This window comes from Pelmatolapia mariae, linkage group LG20 (assembly GCF_036321145.2).
Source record: "Pelmatolapia mariae isolate MD_Pm_ZW linkage group LG20, Pm_UMD_F_2, whole genome shotgun sequence".
Lineage (NCBI taxonomy): Eukaryota > Metazoa > Chordata > Actinopteri > Cichliformes > Cichlidae > Pelmatolapia > Pelmatolapia mariae.
The window spans coordinates 41,828,415-41,853,485 of record NC_086244.1 but is presented as its reverse complement, the minus strand read 5'-3'; the positions used below and the strand labels follow the sequence as shown (position 1 = coordinate 41,853,485).

At 41.6% G+C, this 25,071-nt stretch overlaps 1 protein-coding gene across 2 annotated transcripts; it reads right to left on the bottom strand.

Moving 5' to 3' along the window:
* Window positions 1-1,499: 1,499 nt before the first annotated feature.
* asxl1 (ASXL transcriptional regulator 1) lies at window positions 1,500-23,661 on the bottom strand. 2 transcript variants are annotated; one of them, XM_063463471.1, is made up of 12 exons: window positions 23,331-23,661; window positions 17,671-17,753; window positions 17,203-17,205; window positions 16,585-16,702; window positions 16,085-16,286; window positions 13,760-13,920; window positions 10,001-10,085; window positions 9,429-9,595; window positions 8,960-9,056; window positions 6,012-6,117; window positions 4,836-5,805; window positions 1,500-4,682 (listed from the first exon to the last, which is right to left on the bottom strand). In XM_063463471.1, the coding sequence occupies exons 1-12, from the start codon at window positions 23,385-23,387 to the stop codon at window positions 2,055-2,057; spliced, it is 4,677 nt and encodes a 1,558-aa protein (XP_063319541.1). In that variant the 5' UTR covers window positions 23,388-23,661; the 3' UTR covers window positions 1,500-2,054. The 2 variants fall into 2 exon arrangements, with proteins under 2 accessions (XP_063319541.1, XP_063319540.1); XM_063463470.1 differs by lacking the exons at window positions 17,671-17,753; window positions 23,331-23,661 and having other exon boundaries at window positions 16,585-17,318.
* Window positions 23,662-25,071: the final 1,410 nt, after the last annotated feature.

Here is a 25,071-nt window from a genome sequence, read left to right as displayed (position 1 = left end):
GGAGAGAGGAGACAAACATTAATGACGTGTGGTAGTGACATATATAACCATCAGGATTAAATAGAAGTGAAAGGAGAAGAAATGTTCAGCGCAACAAGGAAAGTCCACCACAGTGCCTGTGCATATAGCATAACCAAGTGACTTTCAAAGTAGCGAGGGTTTCAGCCAAAACCAAACTGGGAGCCAGGTAGCTGAAGGTTCTGCCTCACATTCTACTTTTAGAAATTTGAGGAAGCAAGTGCTCTGTCGGGGTAATACAGTACTAAAAGGTCTTTAAGATATCAGGTTTCATCATATCCTACGAAAGAAGGATTTTAAATTTTATTCTAGATACAAAAACCTGACCCCATGCGATCACAAGCTAGTGTCCTCCTATTGGTCCCAATCCTCAGGTAAATTGCATCAGGAACACTATCTGGAATAAAATCCAAATCAAACATACAGATCCATCTGATATAAATTTTATTTATATAGCACCAAATCACAACAACAGTTGCCTCGCGGTGCTTTATATTGTAAGATAAAGACCTTACAATAACAATACTAGAGAAAACAACAATCAAACGGCCCCCTGTAAGAAAGCACTTGTCAACAGTGCGATGAAAAAACTCCCCTTTAAACAGGAAAAAACCTTTTAGAGAACCAGGCTCAGGGAGGGGTAACCATTTGCTGTGACTGGTAGGGAGTGCAGGATGGAAGACAGGACAAAGACACACAGTGAAAGAGAGCCAGAGATTAATAATAACTAATAATTCAATGCAGAGTGGTATACAAAGACATGGTGAGTGAAGAAGAAACACTCAGTGCATGATGGGAAACCCCAGCAGCCACAGCACAACTACGGGAGGATTCAGGGTCACCTGCTGCAGCCTTAACTACATGCTATAGTCTGTTTCATTAGATATAATGCTTCCAGGTCGTTGACTTTGACAGATGCCTTGAACAAGTGTCCAGGATAGTGTGGATAATGTGCATCGCAAAGAAAACATATGCACTGTTCTCTCATAACATTTCTAATAACACTACCTTAGGGGCCATGTACAGTGCAGAAAGTACATTATACAGATCCCAGCACAGAACGGTGTAGAAATCCATCACCAACTCTGGAGTATGAAGCAGACTCCTTGGTTATCCTTTAGCTAATAAAATGTGTGTATAGCTGTTTATACTGGTACAGTCTGACTGATTTATCAGTTTCTGTGCCTACAATTTTTTAACGCAAAAAAAAACAAATACAAAAATGAATACAAATTCTGTCTCATATCACCAATCAGCTCTGACACTTCAGGGCACAGGGTCCCATTTCATGCTGGCAGCAGATCCTTAGGGTGCAGTTGGTTGCATCCGGTCTCTGGCTTGTTCCGGCACATCCCGTGGATACCCTGAAATCATTGTGTTCTTCCAGCCAGTCCTGTGCTGCTCCTGCCACGTGGCAGGTGCAGTATTTTAACACAATCCCCATTGCTGGTAAAAACTCTGAAAGTTATCAAGGATTCAAATTTTAACAGCACATAACGTTCACTTTATTTGTTCTTGGTAATTAACTGTAACTACAAACTAGAACTCAACGGAATCATAAAATGAGTCAAAAAAAACAAACTGGTGATACAATGTCATTTACTCATTTTAATGGTTAAAAAAATACTTCTTTGCGCAGAGACAACAGTAATTCCCCGTTGACTGACAAACGGGACCAAAAAAATGATGGCCACCAAATGATAACAGGTGGAGCAAGATAAGATGAGGTAAATGTTTTTGAGGAGAAAAAAAAAGGCACAATTTACAATCAATCATGCCCCAATGCACAATAATAATAATAATTAATAATAATAATAATAATAACAACAATAACAACAATAATCAGTACAGCTCAAACAAAAACAGGAAATCTGCAACAATACAGACCAGTCATATTTTACAAGGCAAATGTTGACCATCTGGCTTCTCCTGTGTTCTCTACCATACTTAGGTTTCTGGCAACACTCTGAAAGCTGCGGCCCTGCTGCTCACACTATACAAACAGCAGTTCTACAGTGCACTGAAACTTCAGCATACTATCTGACCACCAGACATGACACACAGAGTTTGGAGGGCCCGATGCAATCATCATGGCAGAAGGCACCACAGCCTTGGCACATGATCATGGCTTTGAGGCGGCACGAGCACTTGAGTGCCACTTCCTCTGCCGTACTGTCAGTAAAGGCCTGAATGCTGAGGGTAGTCTGGCTGGGACCCAAGCGGGGGTGCAGCTGCAGCACACTGTCTGCCATGCTCCGGGAGAAACTGCTGTTGTCCATCACTGAAACATTGGCTGTGTAGCTTACCCCTCCAACACCTCCACCCTGCTTGGGGAGCTTCCCATAAAGATGGAAGGGAAGGGAGGGAGCGGAGGGTGAGGGAGAACAGGAGGAAGAGGGAGAGCCAGAGGAGTAGGGAGCTTTGCTGTGATCTTTCTTTGCCATCCTGGCCAAAGTAAACTCCATGTTGATGAGTCCTTCTATTGCCCCGCCGCTTAGATAGCCATCGACAGAGTTCCCAGGTTCCTTTTTGGTAACACTTAAGGGTACACTGAGTGAGGATTTGGCAATAGCTTGACAAGAGGGTCGTGCACCAACTTCGTTCTTTACAGTGGGTGCAGGAGACGGGGGTTGTTGCAGAGAGTGGGGAAGCTGAGATTGTGGGGGACGCCAGTTAATCTTAATACAAGGTATCACCTCTGTTGGGCAGGGGTCTGCGTGAGGAGGAGAGGGTCCATTGCACATGGTCCGATGGACTGACTGAGGCCTGTCTGGAGTGGCTCCCTGGGAAGGCTGCTGACCATGAGACTCTTTGATAACTGCAGACTCCACAGCAGACCCAGACATGAGGTCTTGCTTACTTCTGGAGGACAAGGAACCGCTGGAGGAGGGTGGCAGAGGGGTGATGACTGGAACAGCTCCAGGGGCCTGGGAGGACTGATACTGCGGTACAGCTGGGGCTTCCATCAGACAGGAAACTGGGCGGGATGTTGGGGACTTATGGATCTGGACTGGAGTAGTCAGCTCTGGGCTTGAAGATTTGGCTGAAACCTCAGGCCTGTTACGAGTCCCTGGGGTTCTTGCTGCTGGTGGCCTGGGTAGGGTTCCTGGTAATCTGCTAATCTCCAGTCTGTTGGCAGAGTGTAAGGGTAGAACTTTTTCCAGAGGCAGGCTGCCCTGAAGTAACTGAGTGACCAAAGGGTTGTTGGCCTCCACACTGGACACAAGTCTGACTGAACTGGCCAGTCTTTTGGAGGCAGTTACAGCATTTGAGTGAGTGGCAGAAGACTTTAAAGCTCCACGACACTCCTCTTCAGAGCTCAGTCTGGAGGCTCTACAGTCATCTCCAGACTCAGTTTTAACAACAGTTGTGTCCCTTAGCCCTTGTGGCAGGGGTGCAGACAGAGCATTAGAGTCTTGTGAATGGATACGGCTGTGCTGTGGCTGAGTCATGCTGCTGGGGAAGCAAGGCTGAATGACGGTCTGGCCGTGGCGGCTAGTCATGTGGGTCTGGATGACCGGTTGTTGGTTCTGAGGGCTACAAATCACCAGCTGGCCATTTCTCTGAGTGTTCAATTGAGGACACCATTCGTGGCCAGGCTGCTGCTGCTCTTCCTCCTGGCTTTCATTCTCACAGTCTGAAGCGGTTTCTGTTGAGTCGCTATATGTGCCAGCCTCATCTTTCTCAGCACTAGAGGTATCCACATGTTGGGGTGAAGATCCATCTGATCGCTGTCTCTCAGTGGCTGTATGGGAGAATGCCTCCTGGGGGTCAACATGGTGAGAGCCATGCTGGATAACACTACCCAATCCAGCCTCCTTCCCTTGCTCCTGGTCCTTGGCATGACAAGAACTGGCCAGCGTCTGAATAACATCCACACCCTGAGCCCCAAACCTCGGAAGGGAATCTGGGATAGAGGTTTGTGCCAATGAAGGTTTTTCACAACCAACGGTTGTGCTCTCTGTAGGGGCACCGCCACCAGTTTCAACTACCTGGCTTTCTCTGGCAGACTGCATGGCTGGTGACTCAGACACATCAGGCTCTGAAGAAAGTGAGGCAGCCCCATCTGTGAGTCCGTTGGAGGAGCTCTGGATACTAGCTGTGGTTGCTTCAATTAACTCTCCATCTGCCCCCCCAACTGGTTCCGCTTGCTGAGGACTTGGCGTCTGTGGGGGCTCCAAGGACATGGAGGTTGAGGTAGTGGACAATGAAGGGGAACGCTCAGATGTAGGCTCTACATTAAGAAGCTGTAGTTGTGTTCCAGACGAATTAGTGCCTGAAGACGATCCCTGCTCTTCCGTCCCACTACTTCCCCTTGTTTCATTTCCATTTTCACTTTCTTCTTCTCCACCTCCTCCTCCTCCTCCGGGCTCGATAGGTCCTGGATGCTCTCGCGATCGTCTTCCATTGCTGCTATCCGGTAGCCCAGCACCAGGCCGCAGCCTGACCCTGGCCGGGCTTGTCCCGTCGGCAGAGGCTGCAACAGCAGCAGCGGCCTCGCGCTGGGCACGGGCTTGTTGTGCACGGGCTTTGATGTCCGCCAAGGTGCGCGCACCCCCTGTCCCCGACCGGCGCGAGCCTTCGCCGGGCGGCACGATCCGGGGACAGATCTGGTAGGTGGGGTGCCCTTTGACCCAGGGAGGTTTGATTCTGGACAGTTGAATCTGAGAAACAAACACAGGGACAGCAAGTCAAAATTTATCTGATAACAAGCAGCTATCCATTCATCTATATAGACTACTTGTCTTTGTGCACCAAGAACTGTGTGTGACAGAAAGTAATCCTGGAGCTTTCTAGATTTTTTCACTAACACTTACCCGGATAGGTGGCACCTTGGGTTCTTCTGTTGTCGGCTGCGGCTTTTCTGAACACACACTGTCAATTGTGGTACGAAAGGACTGACGGTCATCAAGCCGTGGCCTCTTTTCGGGGAAGCTAGAAAAGGCTTCAGTCTCATCTTGCCTTCTCTTCTGTTCTTTCAGCTGGGTGGTGGGCAGAGGGGTGGCAGCTGGACTAACAGATGGGCTACTCTCACGGCTGCTGGTGGCAGTTCCTCCTGTGATGGAGGTGATCACAGAAGCGGTATCGTCCAGGGGATCTGCAGCAACTGCAGCACTTGAGGAGGCTGAGGAGGATGAAGAAGAGTCCAGGACTCCAACAAATGTTCCCTGTCTATCAGAAGGTGAAGATGGTGAAGAAACAGGTGAAGAGGCAGATGAAGAGGAGGAGGACGACGACGAGGATGGAGAAGTGGTGGAAGCCAACACTGGTGCACTCTCTTCGGGGAGCAAGCGAGCAGCGACTTCATGCTCTTCATTTGCGCTGGTTGAGGCTGGGCTGGGGCTGGGGCTGGGAGTTGGTGCAGGTGTGGGGGGTGGCAATGTGACTGGCTCTGGAATGGGAGAAGGCTTTGGCTCTGTAAAACCACTCTCATCTGGGAGCTCCACCCCACAGTCGGTCTGCAGCACTACCTCTCCCTGAACCACTGTGTTTTCGGACATGGGAGAGCCAACAGAAACTGCTGAAATATCCACAGCTGCATTGGCCTCAGCTGCTTCTGCAGACTGCAGGGATGGAGTGGTCTTGCAGATGGTTCTGCGAGCCCTCCGGCGCAGGTCAGCTCGAGTACGTCTCCTCATCCTACCATCTCGCCTCCGCCGACCTACGCTGCGTCTTTTGGGGGCACCGGTTGCCACCACAGTCACATCACTGTCTAGCACACTAGCTGCAACTTCGCTGGCTTCACTCATGGTAAGCTTTAGTGACTCTTCTTGTGTTAGGCCAGACCTACAAGTACACAGCAACACAATTTAGCACACAGTGAATACCAGACTGAACATGACATGTAAGCTATTGTAGGCTGATGTCTCAATTACATGTAACAGTATGGGCAGAAATATAAACATTTTCAGTTAAAAGGATACTACATGTCTAGCAATAATACTGAAACGTGAACAATACATTAAATTTAGATGAAATGATTTGGCTCTTACTTTTGCCCATGATACTCTTCAAAAAACTTCTCCTTCCACACCTCTACCTTCTTCTCTTTCTCCATTTCCTGTCGGAAACGCACTTGCATCTCATGGGTGAACTCACCTAAACAGATCAAACACATGTCAAGGATTTAGCATTTTTAGTCAAAAAGGTGTTAGTAGTCATAGGAATGCTTCAGAAAATCTCAACTTTCTTTTAACCATGGACCTCAATAGACCTATTCACTAAAGTCATGCTTGAGGGAATTTTTATGCACATAAAATGACCTCAATTAGTGAAAAGTGATTTGCAGATTTTCACAGGCATTTATATACCGTATAAACTGCTAGGTAGTTTAATTTTCTATCTCTAATTTTGTATATTCATACGGTGGGGGAAATAATGATCTGATCCCCCGCTGAATTTGTAAGTTTGCTCATGTCTGAAGAAATGAACAGTCTCTAATTTTTATGGTAGTTTCATTTAAATGGAGAGAGACAGAATATGAACCAAACACCAACTGATTTGCATGTCTTCAGTGAAATAAGAAAGAGTGTGAATGTTAGATCCAAAATGCTCAGGCACAGAAAAAGTCTTTTATGAATGGGTGAATGAGGTATGTTGTATAAAGCAATTTCAGTGGTCAGGTACAGTAAGGAAAAAAAAAAAAGCACTATATGAAGAGTCAATCCATATACAGTTCTCATCCCAGGGCAACTGATGGGCATTTTATACTTTTTCCATTTCCAAATAATCTCATCAACAGTTGCCACCTTCTCATCAAGCCTTCTGATGATCTTATAGTCCATTCCAGCCATGTGCAGGTTTACAGTCTTGTCCCTGACATCCTTTGACAGCTTTTTGGTCTTGGCCATGGTGGTGGAGAAGTTTGGAATGGAGGAAATTTATTATGTTGACATATGTGTTTTATATACATCATGAGTTGTGATCAGGAGTATCTGTAATTGAGCACACCCCCAATCTGTGTGAACCAGAATTCTGGCTGGGGTTGTAGGTAAAATTGTAGTCAAATACTTCTTTCAATCAGTGACATTCAAATCAATTTCTAACTTATATATAATGTTCTCTTTCTGGATTTTTGGTTCATATTGTGTCTCTCTCGATTACAGCTACCATATAAATCAAGAACTTTTCATTTCTTTGTAGGAGAGCAAACTTACAAATTCAGTCAATAAAGCGTTCAAATAAATTTAGAAGGGTGAACATGTGCACAGGCGGTTTGATAATAGACTTGTGCTGGCTTTGACGAGTACGAGTATGACTGTAATTACAGTACTAAACACCACTGAAAAAGACAAATGCTTCTTTCATTCCACCTAGGTTCATGATCTTGGTGCTGTCGTTTTGTGCTTGCTGTGTCAGAAGAGATGCTGCACCATAAATTGCAACTATGATAACATCATCTTCAGTGCTATCAACCTTTTTCATTCAGATAAACAGATGCTGCTTGGGTTAAAAATGTTTTGCATGATTTCCTAAATACATTTTTACAGTCCGAAAACTATATTGAAATAAATTCATTGAAGATCTTTTATCCTGTTTTCACAGTCACTAAGAAGTCTCCATTTCTTTCATACTGAATCGAAGAAGAAACTACGTGTGGGTGAGGATTCCTTTTAGACAGGAAGTTGTGGAATTGCAATAGGTGGAAACACGGCCACTGGAGCAAACAGCAGATGGCCAAACAATCTTGTTTTACTGGCTCTGAGGCATTGGGCCATTGGTTATGTCAAACTAGTGCTGGGCGATATGACGATATATATCGTGTGGACGATAGAAAAGTGTCTATCGTGCCATTTGTCTTCTATCGTTTCTATCGTTTCTAACCCGAATTTTACAAATTATTACATAAAATATATCATTAACCCTTTACAACCGGTCAGAGCAGGCACACTCCGTTTTCCCTAACTATTTTTAAATCCCTGTAGAACTGGAACCACGTAAGGTAGTGCAATAATGTTTTTTTTTTTTGCATATGAAACCGTAGGAGTTGTACTTGCATCTTATTCCATTAGTTTGCCCTAGGTCACGGTTTTCTTCCACATATAGCTTTGCAAAAATTGCATAAAAAGCACTTCCAGCAACAAAAACATAATATTCCAGACTTGCAGCAACAAAAACATAATATTCCAGAAACAGGCTTTGCCGATCCGATCAGCTGTTCATAACACTTCCTAGTTGGAATATAAGTCAGCGCGAACTATCGCATGTCCGCCATTACCTGTCCGAAACCGGAAGTGACGTCACTTTCGCGGAAAATGCAGTTTTTTAAGCTTCAAAGTCTATGTTGGTGTTTTTAAAAGTCATGTTTGACTTTATGCTCTTCTGTATCGTTTCTGGGATGCTTAGAAGTCAAATTACACTGTTGGAAATAGTTTATTTTGATGCACATGCTGTTTTTTTGCAAATTTGCATTTATTTATTTTCATTTATATATAAAAATTTGTGTATCTCAAAAATAAAACTATGAAGACACTCAAAATAAATAAATGTAAAGATAAGCTCTGGCGGACTTGGTTCTATGGTAGGTCTTAAAGGGTTAAATAGCCTGTGCAAATATATTAGTGTTGTCTTCTCACTATACATACTCTGAACTTTATGCAAGAGAAAATAAAGTATAAAAAAATGATATTTTTGCAAAGAAACTGTCTTGTGGTTTTGCAACATGGTGCTGCTTTACGTGCACCCGGATTTGCGACATACTTTACAGTAACTCAAAACAAAGACTGCACCCTCTCCACTCGCTGTTTACAGACTGCATACTTTCCAGATGACCACAGGTCAGGTGGTATATCGTGATATATATCGTTATCATGATATAAAATAATTCATATCGTGATAAATATTTTTTCCATATCGCCCAGCACTATGTCAAACCCTATTGAGGAACAGTGATGAAGTCAGTAAAGCATGGCAATCTGTCTATGAATGACCAGAAACTTACCATCACCCAGCCTCTCTTTCCAGCTCTGGGAGGCGTGGGTAAAAAATTCATTGTTAAGAGCTGAACTGCTCAGTCTGGCCATGCCATCAGGTCCAATCTACAACCAGAGACAAAATGACGTGACACAACAAGTCAAGTGATGAGTACACACTTGAGTGTTTGGTGCCCTAAGTACAACACTAAAAACGTTTTTAAGTACACATATAAAATAACTGTATAAGGAATTTAAAATTTCATTATTCCAAGAATACAAAAAGTCCGCAGTAGAGCAGGCACACCGCTGCACACTACTGAAATTACTGCTGTACACAAATATCTACAAGCTCAAAATTCTCTTTTTTTCTTCCTCCCTGCAGTAAATGTTAAAAAGATCAGTTTTATTCGTTTCTCATTTGCCCTGTGCTAGATATTGGCACATATAATATTACAGTAAACATAAACTGGAATAAAGAATAGAAAGACCGCTTACTTGTCGGTCCACCTCAGGCAGCAGCTGCAGCAGCTGCTGTTGTGAGTGCACCGGGAAAGCTAAGAATGTCCGCGTATTGATGAGAGCTCTGATGTTGGTGTTGACCAGGATGGAGCCTGGCGTTTCAAAGTCTACATCCACCCCTCCCCGACTCCGCTTCATGGGACCTATTCATGACAAACCCCCCAGAAAACTTTTAACTCAAGATGATGTAGACAGATGCTATAGTTCAGCTGCAAAGCAACAAAGTCATGCACTGCTCATAAACACTGTTCAGAGCACAAGCTTCCAGGTACCAGCCCTGGTGCGTAACAACAAATCAACAAGTTTAAAAATATGACTCTTCATGCATAAATTTATGACCGGTACACTGGTACAATCCAGCATATGATGGCTGGTGAATCAAACCTTGAATTTTTTTCAGTATGTTTTCCATGATTCTGTTGGCAATGAGTATGAATTTCAATAACACTGATATCTCTTGGATCAGGATGGCCACTAGTCTGTATTCCAACTTTTGCAATAGGTGTTTTTCTTGATTCTGTGTGAGAGAATTCAAGAGAGGCTCTTACCTGAGGGGACATGCTCTCCATTCACCTTTAGAGGGGTGAGGACGACGCGAGGCATCATAACAGCTTTCTTCCTCTGCCTTCCTGACTGTAGAAAACAAACGGCAGACATATGCAGAAGTGCTGTTACTGGGGGAATAATGTAACTGTTCGCTTGTACCTGACTACTTAGTAAGTCACATTTGATTCAGTTTGGCTTATTAAAGCCCACTTTGTGAGCCCACCTTCTCATCTAATGTTTTTTCTTTATGTTCATGACTATTTACTAAGGTTGGGCGATTAGACTAATATATCGCCCATTGACAATAGGCTGAGCCTTTCACCGATCGTTTTTACAAGAGCAGTTTATTTATTTGCCCATGAGTAAGTTGGCTAATAATGTTGGTGGAAGCCAAGAGAAGCAGTTAAGGGAAAAAATAAATAATAATACTCATAACAGAAAGAAAGAAAAGCAGTAGCCTATGGTAAGAAAAAAAAACATTTTATTTAAATAAAAAACAAAACAAACAAAAACACCCCACACAATGATGGGGAGGGAAACCATGTTTACATGCCGTTCCAGTATTTATCTGTCTTACACACTCGACCAAACAACAGATAAAAAATTAATTGCTCTGTCCATCAAAAGGTCACCTGCGTGAATATGTCGCCTATCCTCGGTTAATGGACTGACGATTGTCGGTTGGAAAAATTTCACATATCGCACTGCATATTCTCACTGAAGGCATCAAAATTATGAATGAACACATATGGAATTATGTAGTAAACAAAAAAAGACGTTCCAGTCTGCTACTGGAGCTCTGTTTGGCATCTATCTGGGCTCTAATCTGAGCTGTTGTTAACGTGTGATTTCTGAGGCTGGTGACTCGGATGAATTTTAATCCTCAGCAGCAGAGGAGACTCTGGGTCTTCCTTTCATGGGACAGTCCTCATGTGAGCCAGTTTCATCATAACGCTTGATGGTTTTTTCGACTGCAGATTCAAGGTCTTAGCAATTTTCCAGACTGACTGACCTTCAGTTCTTAAAGTAATGATGTACTGTTGTTTCTCTTTACTTAGCTGATTGGTTCTTGCCATAACATGAATTCTAACAGTTGTCAAATAGAGCTGTGAGCTGTGTACCAACCTGACTGCTGCACAACACAACTGATGGTCCCAACCCCATTAAGAAGGCAACAAATGAACCCTGACAGGCACACCTGTGAGGTGAAACCATTTCAGGTGACTACAGCTCAGCTCACTGAGAGAAGGCCGAGGGTTTGCAGCGCTGTCAACAAAGCAAAGGGCGGCTACTTTGAGGAACCTTTGCTACATAACTCCATATATCTTGCTTCATGTATTTGATGTCTTCAGTATGTGTTTTCAATGTAGACAGGAGAAGTAAAGTAAAAATAAAGAAAAACCATTAAATGAGAACGTGTGTAAAAACTTTTGACTGGTATGTTTCCTTGTCTAAATGGAGAATTCTTGAAATGTTTCATTTTATAGTTAATCGTTGATGTAGGACTGTTCTAAAAGCTGAGTGAAAAGCCTTCAAGAGATTCAGTCGCAGCAGTGAGGCCATAACATGAATTCTAACAGTTGTCAAATAGAGCTGTGAGCTGTGTACCAACCTGACTGCTGCACAACACAACTGATGGTCCCAACCCCATTAAGAAGGCAACAAATGAACCCTGACAGGCACACCTGTGAGGTGAAACCATTTCAGGTGACTACAGCTCAGCTCACTGAGAGAAGGCCGAGGGTTTGCAGCGCTGTCAACAAAGCAAAGGGCGGCTACTTTGAGGAACCTTTGCTACATAACTCCATATATCTTGCTTCATGTATTTGATGTCTTCAGTATGTGTTTTCAATGTAGACAGGAGAAGTAAAGTAAAAATAAAGAAAAACCATTAAATGAGAACGTGTGTAAAAACTTTTGACTGGTATGTTTCCTTGTCTAAATGGAGAATTCTTGAAATGTTTCATTTTATAGTTAATCGTTGATGTAGGACTGTTCTAAAAGCTGAGTGAAAAGCCTTCAAGAGATTCAGTCGCAGCAGTGAGGCGGACTATAGCTCTGGCACATTACATCAGTTCTATCGGCTCCCTGCTAAACACAGAATTAACTCTGATGATATAAATATAATCTGTCATCTCAAAAAACTAAATGATCAAGTTTGATCATAGCCCCCATAGTACCGCATCACCCCAAAAGAGCATTTCGTTCTCAGACTGCTGAGAAAACTGGTGTTGTGAACTATAGAAATAAAACTAAAATTAAAATAAAACTAACCTCAACTAATACAGTAAAAATTATGCTCAACAGCAGGGCTGCCACAACTAGTCGACTAGTCACGATTACGTCAACTATTAAAATCGTCAACGACTAATTTAATAATCGACGCGTCGTTTGAAGCTTTGTAAAATCCCGAAAGACGCAGGAATAAGTAGTAGGATTTAAGAGTGTAATAAGGGTTAGGGTTAGCACTGCATGTCCAGGGATACCAGCTGCCGTTAAAACCCGAATAATAGCTGTGTCCAAATTTAGCGGCAGCATCCTTCAGAGGCCGCATTTGTAGGCCAATTACGTTACAGCGACGCGGCGAAGCCTGTCCAAATTCGAAGACAGAAATATCTGCTCGGTTTATCAAGACATCACATATTTGTAAAAGTGCTCCGACGTTTTCAGAGACGTCTGTTACCCACCAGCTCGATAGCTAGAGGGTTCAAGGCTCACTAGAGCTGGCGAGAACAGCGAACGCCTGGCACATCATTTTTACACACCCCGCAGTCTTTCGCTACTCAGGTTAAACATGATATATAAGCCACTCAGATAATTTAAAAATGTTATTGTTTGGCTTTTTTCAGCGTTTTATTTGTTCCTCAGTAAATCGGTTTGGCTGAGATTAAAGTTATAGTTTTTACACAGCTGAATAAATGTCAAAAAGAGAACTGATTAAACAGAAGTGTGAGATGGTCGAGAGTTTACTCCAGTGTCTTGTTATATTTTACATAGAAAGAACAGACGGCCGAGTTTATTAAACTCCACCGAGACAATCTGCAAATTTCATTAAAACTTTAATAAACTATCATCTTGTCTTTATTTTTAGTTAGCACATACCTTAAACACTTCAAGCTGTAAGCTAATGATAGTTATATAAGAACAGACGCATGCTGGTGCAATAAGCTGTGTGTTTAACGTCCAATGGATGCATGATCTGATTAGTTGACTAATCACAAAAATAATCAGTGACTAGTCAACTATCAAAATAATCGTTTGTGGCAGCCCTACTCAACAGTTTTAAATGTTTTTAATTTTTTTTTTGCAAAATAAGCCAAACAGTAAAAGGAGCATTTCCTACATAGTGCTTTTCTATTCTAGCTGAGCGCTCTTCACACATGCTTCATTCACACCAACTTTTTCTAGCCAACATTTACACTCTTGATTCAACTCTCTTGATAGTACCTTGGGGTTAGTATCTTGCTCGCTTTGGATTGGGTATGCAGACTGGAATCACACCACCAGGCTTTTGTTTAGTAGATCAACTGGTCTACCTTCTTAGCTAAATTATATACATTACTTTTAATTCTGATATATCAAAAATGATTCTGAAATGACTGAATGAAGTGTTGCATATCTATGTTACACACAATTAGGCAGCAGCACAGTATAAGTACCATACAGCATGACATTGCAGACTGCTTAAAATGTGTGACTACTAAACACATCCCATTTCCTTTTAGACATGGAGCCACAAATAGTGTCATGCAGGGCTCTACCTGTCTTGAGCGGCTCAGTCTGGTCTGCGCGTGCTGGGTCTGCTGTGTGTCAGTGCGACCCTGCTGTCCTGCTGACCTGCTGAGGCGAGTCTGAGGCTGGCTGCTGGGAGCCTGTAGCTCCACGGAGCAGGAGGCGCTGGATGAACTCTCATCAACTGAAGCTTCAAGCCAAAGAAAAATAATCACTATTCCACATGTTTGCAAACAGCAGAGATACACTTAACATTTACAAGGTGGGCGTGCAGCCGCAAGTAGCAAAGAACTTAAATTTTTACGTCTTAACTAAGACGATGAAATGGCTTCTACCCAAACTCAAGCTTATTTGTGGCTTCTACCCAATATTGACAAATTTGACCTTAATCTCTATTAATGACACCATTATTGCTTTCAGTCTAGTAAAATGGTTACTTTAAAATAAATAAAGTACATAAAAGCCTCTTTGTACAGTTCTGTCAACAGACCTTGTGGTTTTGACTCTTATGCACATTTATAAATGAATCAAGTCGACCCACATGCGGTTCTCTGGGAAGCGTTACTGCACTGAGCCTCAAAGGGGATTCTCATTTCATTTACATTTCTCAGCTTTGATTACAAAATATCAGAAACAATGAGACTGAGTAACAGAAATGTATGTTTCAAATAGTTTGAATGCCCCAGGAAAACAAACAGAGGACAGGCACTGCATCACAGAGTAATACTGACCAGGAGATAAGACAGAAAAAAGAAAAAGAAAAAAAAGAAAAGAACTGTAACTACACATTTAATCCCTGACAGATCTTAATATATAACAGTGCATGTCAGTGTTTTTACATGATAAATGTGTAAAATTATTTAAGTTCTGGTAGCCCACTGCCCAGACTCCCCCATATTTATAAAACAAAGTTTTTATTGATTGATGGAAATTGTCTTTTTTTTTTCTCCCAAATAAAGGAATTTTCTACAGTAAACAGTGAAAAACAGGAACTTTTACATGATTTTATTGTTTATCTATTACTTAACTATTTTAGTGTAGTATGTATGTGGTATGGCGTATGGCTTTGGGGAAGGTCTCTATCAAGAGGAAAGGCTGTAAAACCTATCAAAATACAATTAAAACTGCCTTCCTTCATATTTTCCAAAGCCATCCAGTGGGCTGGATTAGTCTTTGCCGGGCCCATTCTGGCCCCCGGGGCCTCATGTTTGAAACTGCTGCTCTAAGGTCATCAGTATTGAGGGAGAGGGGGGCTTGTGTTTACTGCTGGCTGCTGCATAACAGGGGCCAAGGAATCAAGTCATCTTCATGATTTACATGGTCTGGAGTGACAGACACTTTTTATCTGTAAGGCCACATCAGACTCGGACATCCTAATTAATTCAATGTAACGAACACATCCGAGAATATAAATGTGCTAAATTGGTACGTCTTACTGATATGCAGTTCAGTATACAGGACACTATCCTGCCATCATTTACTGTTTACCTTTTGTTTTAAGCTCTCTGACTAGCAAAGCACCACTGCTGAGGTGGAGCTGCAAACAACTAGACTAACAGAATGACTGCATAGCATCATTAAGGAAAAGACAAAAGGGATGTGGTATGCACTAGGGCTGTGCGATATGACCAAAATCTCATATCCCGATATAAGACATCTATCGTCCGATAACGATATAAATCACAAAAATGCAACATTTTCTGTAAATTCTGTGAATCTCGGGCAGCTCGACTTGCGTGAAGTGTTTCCAGCTGGGCGTCATGGACCTAGAGTCGAGTGTTTTAAGTGATGCATGAAACGATACATTTTTAGACATAAGTTGTAACGGCCGCCGTTTTCTTTATGAGTATTTATTACACAGCGTGCTGCGGGGAAAAGTCTGTACTAACGTTTGAGTCTAAGGTTTATTTTTTTAGCACCTGACGGCTCTTTTTTGCCTCTCATCCGTAAATACTCTGCATCTTTCACGTGATTCAGTTTATTTTGAAAAGTCTCAACAGGATCTTGAGTTTTATTGTGAAAGGTTTATGTGGAAAATAAACAAGCGGACACGCCGTGGTTTTACCGTCGTTGCTGCTAACGACAACGCATAAAACAAGTGGTTGTCTGTCTGTAGTGTGGTTATATTAAATATAAAGAGAGAACTTTAAGAAATGAATATAGCCGCTACAGTGACCATCAAAACCATGAAAAAATATTGCCGTAAACAGTTTATTTTGCGACACCACAAAACAAACGATAGCGTAAAATGAAACGATAGACGTTTTTATATCGTCATCCGATATATATCGTTATATCGAACAGCCCTAGTATGCACACTAAGAGGTGACCAGCACACAGCTTAATGATGTTACCATCATTGTCCACACTGGCAGCAGCAGTAGTCTCAGTGGAGTCGCAGCTCTCCTGTTCAGTGGCCTCAGTGGGACCAACTGGGGCCACGGCTGAGCCTGCTGCCGGGGTGCTGCTGCTGGAAGCTGGGGGTGTCGTACCCCCAGCCGGCTCTGATGGTGTCTCTGACTCAGAGGTTGCCTTTGTCCACTGGGGAGCATTTTTCTACAGAGCAAAAGAGTGCAGAGTAGGCGATGCCCTTCTTAATAACAGTATTCTCCGCAGGCATAATGTACACTGTCAAATCCAACAGTGCAAAGAAGAATTTTAAACAATCAAAACATCAGGTGTTTAGGAAAAAAGTGGAGCGCTTCAGGAGCTACTGGTACAAATATTTAGTAATAAGTCAGTGAGCAAGTACTTTTGTAGCAAAGACTCACCACACTGTGAATATAACCAACACAAGCTGAGAGTTGCATCAGAATTTGGGAGAATATTATTTTTGGAATTGTTGATTCAGTACCTTGAGAGTAAAAAGACTCATTCGTCCAGGTAGCTTGAAGAAGATACTGTTCTTGACTCGATCCCCTCTCACTTGGGAATGCAGCATGGTGACCAGGCAGGCCAAAGGAGCTGTACCACTGTACACATGTACACACACACACACACACTTCGAGTTACAGCAGCTTCGTACTTCATGGCAAACAATCGAAAACTTGGTGTGCCACCATGACCATGCCGTTTCACGAACACCCAATTGTAAAAATGTGCATATCAATATGTTCAGAGCATGACTTTCATCAATGCCTCTGAAGTTTGAAGGAAACTGTACTAGATTTTCAAGAGTTTCAGCAATTTTGTGTTCCATGGCGAAACATTGAAATACTCCCAGGGTCACTCGCTCTGACAAAAACTCAGTATTCAATGTGACCAGTTAAGCGTTAAGGAGTTGTCCTTAAAGCTTTCCTGGACAAACTGGAGGTTCCTGACATAAACCGTCTGGAAACTGTAGCCCAAAGTGTAAAAGACGTTCATGCATATTAAAACACGTTGGTACCAAACATAAAAAGGGTTTTAGAATTCTCAAATATTTGTGACCATTTGCTGTAACATATACAATAATATGTATTGACCAACATACCTCCTGTTTAGATCAGCAGCAGGCCAAATCGTCCATGTAAAGAGGGGGAAAAAAACTTAATTTATAAACACAGTGACATTTCAGCTAATACATGATCAGTTCATTTCCTGCTAAAAACAGAATAAGAGCATTAAAAATATATAAATGCATCATCCAACTAAAAGGTTAAAATTCTGTGAATTTGTAAACCACAATGTTTTAGAAAAAACTACTACTACAATTTCAGCACCACATATAGTTTGTCATCCATCAATCAGTACTTCATCTAAGATTACACTACTACTTATAAATATGGCTTTTTCAATCAGGATAAATAATGGATAAATAGTTGTCACTGTCACTGCACTTTATCATAGATCCTCATCTGTTATTCTCAGGTGAGTGTGTGCATACATTTGCAGCCTGCTATTATTATTATTATCAGCTTGCAAATTTTTGTGTGTGTGCATGAGTGTGCGTGTTTCTGACCTCATCTCCTTCAGCCCCTTGGTCTGGATGACATGCAGAATTTGTTTAGGAGTCATGGGTGCATCTGAAAAGTTCTCTAAAACCTGTGAAAGATTTTAAGAAAACAAACTGTCAAACACTCCACTAAGAAAATACCTAAATACAAGGTTAGCATTATTATATGGTCTTCACCTTACAATATAAAAGGTCTTGAGGTGACTGTTGCTGTGATTTGGCATTATATAAATAAAATTATAGATTCATTTTATGTTGTATAACAGCACAAAATGAAATTCAGATTTAGTCCGTCATGCTGCAAAACAAAACAGGTAAATTAACACAAAAAGACATTTTGGGTGCAATTTACATTAGATATAAATATTTTTATCACACAGACACACACGTATGTAAGGATAAGAACAGCATCCTAAAGTTTTATAGCAAGTACGCTCATTTCTGAGCTTTTCAATGATCAGGGTGCAAATGTACAAAGACTACCAAGGAATCTAAAGCTGTGCACTCAAATTAAACTTGTGTAAAGTCAAGAGCAACTGCCTAAGAAGTAAGGCAATTAGCTTTGACATAATGGGTTAAACGTAGCTGAACTGAGGAGAAAGAGTCCAGGGTGTGGAGAACTAATCCAAGCAAATAAAGAAGGAAACCCAGAGTCAAATAGTTTTAGGTCTGAGCAGCAAAGCTGTGGAGATGAAGCTGCAGACTGAGGCGGAGCAGCGTGGATGCTGACAAAATGGCCACGCTTAGATGTTTTAGCGTTAAAGGAGGATAGCACACGAAAGTGGTTATGTTGTACTAGAGAATGAGAGATTTCCTGTATTGAGCGTGCAATTCTGTCATGTAGCCTTCATGTTGCTAGGATGTTGGTCAATTTGTAGTTATTCTTTCAGAATTATTCAAAACTAAAGATTTAAGTAGACCAGTTAAATCACAGCTGACCGTGAGGCTTATGAGAAAATAAATTCTTGAAAAATGGAATAGATGATGAGCTCCAAACGATCACCTAAAAGTCTAGACTTCCTCCACACACAGCACCTGTGCCCTCCAGAAACTTAGACGAATCCTCATTTGACTCTGAAAATGTGATCAATTCAGAAATTTGACCAAGATGATGCACGTAGTGAACATTTTCTATATGAAAAACATGCATCAGAGACTTATCACAGAGAACAGTAACATATAATTCTTATAAAGGTTTTAAATTTAAATGCACTGACACAACTAGACAGCTGGGCTGTCTTCGGGTTTTTAGAAAGGGGAAAAAACAAAAATAAAATCACAAGACTAATGTGTTGAGTAATTAATCAAAATACTGACAATTGATCTTTATTTTAGTTTGCTTTATATACACCCATAACTTTTTGCTTCTGTCTATTACATGCACCAAAAACATGTTTCCAGCTTCCAGTAAGTAGAAATGAAATGACACTCTAAAAAATATATTTTTTGGAAAACTAAAGTTTCCTGAAAAGTTGTATAATTTCGATTAACAAAAAGATGTTGCCCATCAAACTCTTAGAGAATAATACAATGGTCAGTTCAGAGCTTTATTTTTCCCCTTTGTAAATCTGATGAATTGAAATGAAACAATTAGTATCTGTTTAGAGTATTTCTGATCTTAAATTGCAGATTTTCTGTAAATCCCATTCTAATATTCTGAGTGTGCAGAATATCTGTGATTGTCTGGCAGATCCTCACCAATGTTCAGGCCAGGCTTCAGTGTTCTTTAAGTATTTAATGGTGGATCTTTATTTTTCAAACCTACAAAGCTAACAGTGATAGAGAGAATCGCTGCGATGATTCTACACTGCCTCTCCTGCTGACTGCTTTGGGGAGGTGAATACGCTGGGTGTGGGGCACTACCACGACTGGTCTCTAATCTCAGTCTTCTTCCGTCCAGAACTTGACTTGGCTTATAAACTCGCCACAAGTTTGCAAGTCCTAAATATCAGATACTGGAAATCCACAGTTAGAAATAGAGCAGGGCGATATGACCAAAAGTATTTATCACGATATACATTTGAAAATTTGCGATAACGATATAACTGACGATATAATTGACACTAGACAAATTACTTTACAACTCCACAACTTTATTAGCGCAAAAAAACCCCATCAGTGTATTTTCACTTAAACAAGCAGCTGTTTTTTATGTGCATTAATGCTATATAAAAATTTAACAGTGCAAATGCAAATCCTTGCTGACAGTTTAACCAAAAGGCATTTCCAGTGGAAACTGGCTGACATATCCTCAGCATAACCATGTATAATATCCACAAAACTTAAAAAGAGGTTATACACACACAAAACAGTAATATTATGTTGAAGCACAGTACGTATCACTCCGCGAGGCTCCTGCCTACGATAGCCGTAATGCTCCGATAATCCATCAAGCGGTGCAGGTTCGTAGCTTAGCAAAGTCGTACTAAAACATTTGACAGATTTTCGAGCGCCGTGTACCACATAAAATCGTTTCAAGGTCAGTAAAAACAACCAGAATTCATACATAAGGCACACGGGATTATAAGGGGCACTGTCGATTTTCAGAAAAATCAAAGGATTGATTTTAAGTGTGCCGTATTTTCCAAAACACATGGTAATAACGATGGCCCGCTAGCATGCTCTACCAAAAATAGTGCTTTGTTGTGTATCTGACGGACGAAAGCTAAACCAGTTCCACACCACTGAAGTTGCAGCATTTTTGCAAACCAATTCTGGTTCATCTGTTTCATTCAACGATCTGCTTTCGCCCTCCTCATTCTCCGTCGCCGCCATGTGCATATGAAAACAAAGGCACTGCGCATGCGCGTTTTACCCATATTCTATTGCGATATTTCATTTTCTTATCTTTGCACAACATTATACCGAAATTACCGTGAACGGTATGATATGGCCCAGCCCTAGTTAGAAATACTTTATACCAGCGGTCCCCAACCTTTTTTGCCTCACAGACCGGTTTATGCCCGACAATATTTTCACGGACCGGCCTTTAAGGTGTCGCGGATAAATACAACGAAATAAAACTAGTACCGGTACCGAAAAAAAGAGGATTTATTCATAACACACGTGAAAAGACCCAGGAAAACCGAGTTAACGATAAAAACGATAACAAAATAACGCTGAAAACCAATAAAAACCCTGAAAACCATACGTTTCACACCTGAGCCTCAACTCTCGCGGCCCGGTACCGGTCCGAGGCCCGGGGGTTGGGGACTGCTGCTTTATACTGTTTTATAGAAAAAACTTCAATCTTTGTTTCAGATCCTCAATCAGCTGCTTATAGGTCCTCAACGTTTTAACAGGGCTCGGGGAAACGAATGGAAAAAAAAATGGGCAAAAGCTTAAAAAGTAATGTGAAGCATCAGCTGTGAATGCCTTCTAGAGCTGCCAATATACCCTCCGCAGTGGTCGCTTCACTCCACACCATGGCGTCTAAACACAGGTGCAGTCATTTATACTTGCTGTTAAGGCGCAAGAAGCCGCTGCAGTACTCTCCTAAATGACAATATCGCATGATATGTGCTGATAAGGAGGAGAAGTGGTCAAAACCAGAAGACAAGACTTTGCAAAAAAAAAAAAAAAAACCCCACTTGACAAAGTTCTTTCCACAAACTCAAGTTTTCATACAACTGCAACATTCCCTCTGTGTGTCAGCAAGTCGCTGAGCTTCTATGCAGGTTTATCATTAAAATGGCGACACAATCGTACACTTGTGTCTTCAACCCAGCAGCGGCGGCCATGCGCAACACGCCATGTTACAAAAATCAAGAGGTGCACGACCAACCGACATGACACAAACATTGTGTGGCGCAACACAGGTTGTGATGTGAAAATCTTCATCAGACACAAGCGAGACAAGCAATGAAAACATGTGCACCCCCCAAAAGAAAACGAAGCCAATGAAATCCAGCTATCCATAAAATGTGCCTGCACATGTCAATCACTGCCACACCGCACAGCTTCAAGTTTCCTCAACTAGTCTGGACAAGGAACCCTGAAGGACAGATCAAAAAGATAAGAGACCATCAAAACAAAAAGCACATTGCTGAGCGCCTTGTGATTTGTTGTTTAGAAACACCTCAGTAGCAGTTATGTGAACCAAGTACAAATCAGAGTACTGCAGCATTGTTTCTCCACAAACTGCAGTATAACTAATGCATGATGGCCAAGAAAACACTGCAATGGTTTTGAATGATCCAACATCAACTCAGATGTCCGTAAAAGTGTACAGTATGACAGCATATCTACAAAGATGCACTAAAATGCCAAACACTATAAACACTAAGTAACAAAGGCTTCAGGATTAGCATACTGGGCTAAACAACTTGCTTGCTGCTGCACAGAGGCAAATATCCTAGAGGAAGATCAAACTGCCCATTTTCACAGTTTTCATATCTGAAAAGGATTATTTCCTGATGAAGAGTGTGAACATTTCTCATACTTTTACCTGACAAACTATGTTTAAACATGTAGTCAACAGTGTGAGGTTTTTGCATACACTTCTGACTACTTTAGTCCAGCTAGTAAATCAAACCTGTCCACTGAGTCCCACAATCTAAACTTCTGAAAAAGACTCCTTTAGACAGGCACTTTCAGCACACCGTTAACACTGATCTGTTCCTGACATTTCAGTTTCCAGTACTCGTGAAATGGACATGAGTATTGAGGGCGCTGTTTATAATGTTTTGCCCACCACATGTTATGTTCCGGCTTTGAGGAGTAAAGAAGAGGGCCTAGTTTGCCAAAACACAGCTAGCGAAGCCATTTACCTTAGCCGGTCTGAGCTTCACCCCAAATCTACAGTCATGAATCTGCCTTATCTGCCATGCGACCAGTTTCACAGCTGTGTATTTCCATTGTTTCATGTGCACTTATTACATGTACCATAACCAACCCAACCCAGATCCTGCTAGTGCCTAACGTGTAATTTGTAGCTATATAATGGGACTAATATTTGGTTTCTGTCCGACGTTGTTGCTGCTCGTTGTAGCGTTTAGCCTGCTGTACCGCACGGCTTGTCTTTACACAAGACACCATTCAGCACTAACGCGGATTCCCATTAAAGCTGAGTTAGTGGTTAACCTTAGCTGTTAGCTTTGCTAACGTTAGCGTGCATTATCGTCAACAACATTCACGGCATTGAACCAAATGTGCACTACATTAACGTGCACATTTGGGTTTAACAGATTCAGTGATATGGAGGTACATCGGGCAGTAAACGTGCATTAGAGTTTACATAACTTTTCTTCTTCTTCTTTATTTTATTTTATTTTAGTTTTTTTACTCAAGCTGCTGGAATGGTAATAAGCGTAAAGCTAGCAAGCTAGCTCCCTAGCAAACAAAGAGCTCAAAACAGGAGACGTGCACGTTAGCATGCTAGCCAGCGTTAGCATACTGCGTCACGTAGCTTTTTGTATCAATAGCAGAAAGAAACGGGAAAAGATGGAAAATGTAGCTACGTTCTTCCATATATATTAAACTCAACCCTTCTGGCTGTATTTAGGTTGTTAGGGTAACGCCACAATGCCAATAGCTAGCTGATACTACAGCAGAAACCAGGCTGTAGTCGTGAGCAGAATAACGAAACCCACACATCTAGACCCATCAATTCACATTAAACCACACATATTTTGCATGTAGCTGAATACATTAAAAAATGAGATTACCATGCGAGCAGCCTCAGCCCAGGTCCGCTCCTTCTTTCTCTTTTGTTTGTCCTTCATTTCCTCTGCGCTGGTGTTTGCGGCTAGTCGCTGTGTGTCTACAAAGCAACCTCAAAATACGATGGCGGTTTAGTTGTTTAGCAAAAATGCTAACTACGCTATGGGATAACTGTGCAGATGCCAGTCAAGAGCTTCCTTTTAGCTCGGCTCAACGCTGCGGTGTCTGCGAGTCTCTCAGAATCGCTACTTGGTCTTAATTAGCTCAACATACATCGTCTTTCTAGCGTAGAAGCCGTGTGGACGAAAGGGATGACTGTGCTGCTGCAGGACAAGCCTCTCTGGAATGCAACAACCAGGTCAAAGGTCAAACCGTCCGCAGGAATGCAACAAAACAAGCCCTGCCCTCCGCTTTCATATCCTGCAATTAACCACATTTTGCATGCAAACTATCTGATATTTTCAGAGTTAAGCTCGCACGTAGTAATGGAGTTCATATTAACAGAATAATCTTTAATTCAGGGTGAATTGATAACCTTTCATCATTAATTCAATATGGTTTCAGTTATTTATTTCAGTTAAAATATGTCTGCAAATAACAGACAACTCGGGCCAAATGAATACACATCGGAACCAAGACAATTAGGACACTAAGATTAAATTTTGGACAATGGTAAGTCATTAAAGATGTAACAGATACTCAGTTGGTACAAGGGTGCTGTATTAGAGTACTTCAGAATACTGTACATATACCTCAGAAATATATGTACACAGCTTTTTGTGAAAGATGCTCCTAACTGGCCTCTTCACTGCTGCACTGTGCATATACTCAGTAGCCACTTCATTAGGCGTACCAAAGACTCATATACACGCACTGCTAATCAGTAACTCAATGCATTTAGGCATATCGACAGGGTCAAGAGGACCTACTGAAGCTCAAAATGAGCATCAGAATGAGGAAGAAATATGATTTAAGTGACTTTGAACGTGGCATGCTTCTTGGTACTAGACAGGCTGGTCTGATTCTTTCAGAAACTGCTGATCCGTTGTAATTTTCTTGCGCGGCCAAGGGTTTTACCCAGACCAGCAGCTCTCTGGATGAAAATGCCTTGTTGATGCCAGAGGTCAATAGAGACAGCCAGACTGCTTGAAGCTGATGGGAAGATAGCATTAACTCAAAGAACCAGTTCTTACAACCAAAGTCTGCAGATGAGTACCTCCGAATGCACAACATGTCAAACCTTGAAGTAGATAGAATAACATAGAATAGAATAGAATAGAATAGAATAGAATAGCCACCTTATTGTTATTTAGAACATACACACAATACAGAAGTTCATGGCGTTTACTTGTCATTGGACTGCACAAAACAAATAATATAAATACATGTAAATTTCAAGGTATAATGTACATTATTATTATACATTGTTATTAGTATGTAAAACCATACACAATATTATGAAATAAATATATTTCACAGCAGTAATAGCAGCAGAGAACAACTGCCTTAAATATACAGTCATGGAGCAATTCAAGGAATGTGCCTTGTGCATATTTGGAGAGAGGGGAGAGGGGTGCAGTTTGGGGGCTATTTGTGTGTCATTAAGAGTCTAATGTCTTGGGGAATTAAATTTGCTGAATTTGTCTGTCCTCATCCTGATGCTGCAAAACCTCCTTCCAGAGGGTAGCAAGGAGAACAGTTCGTGGTGATGTCTTGTCCTTAATGAGACCCACCACTGTTGTGACA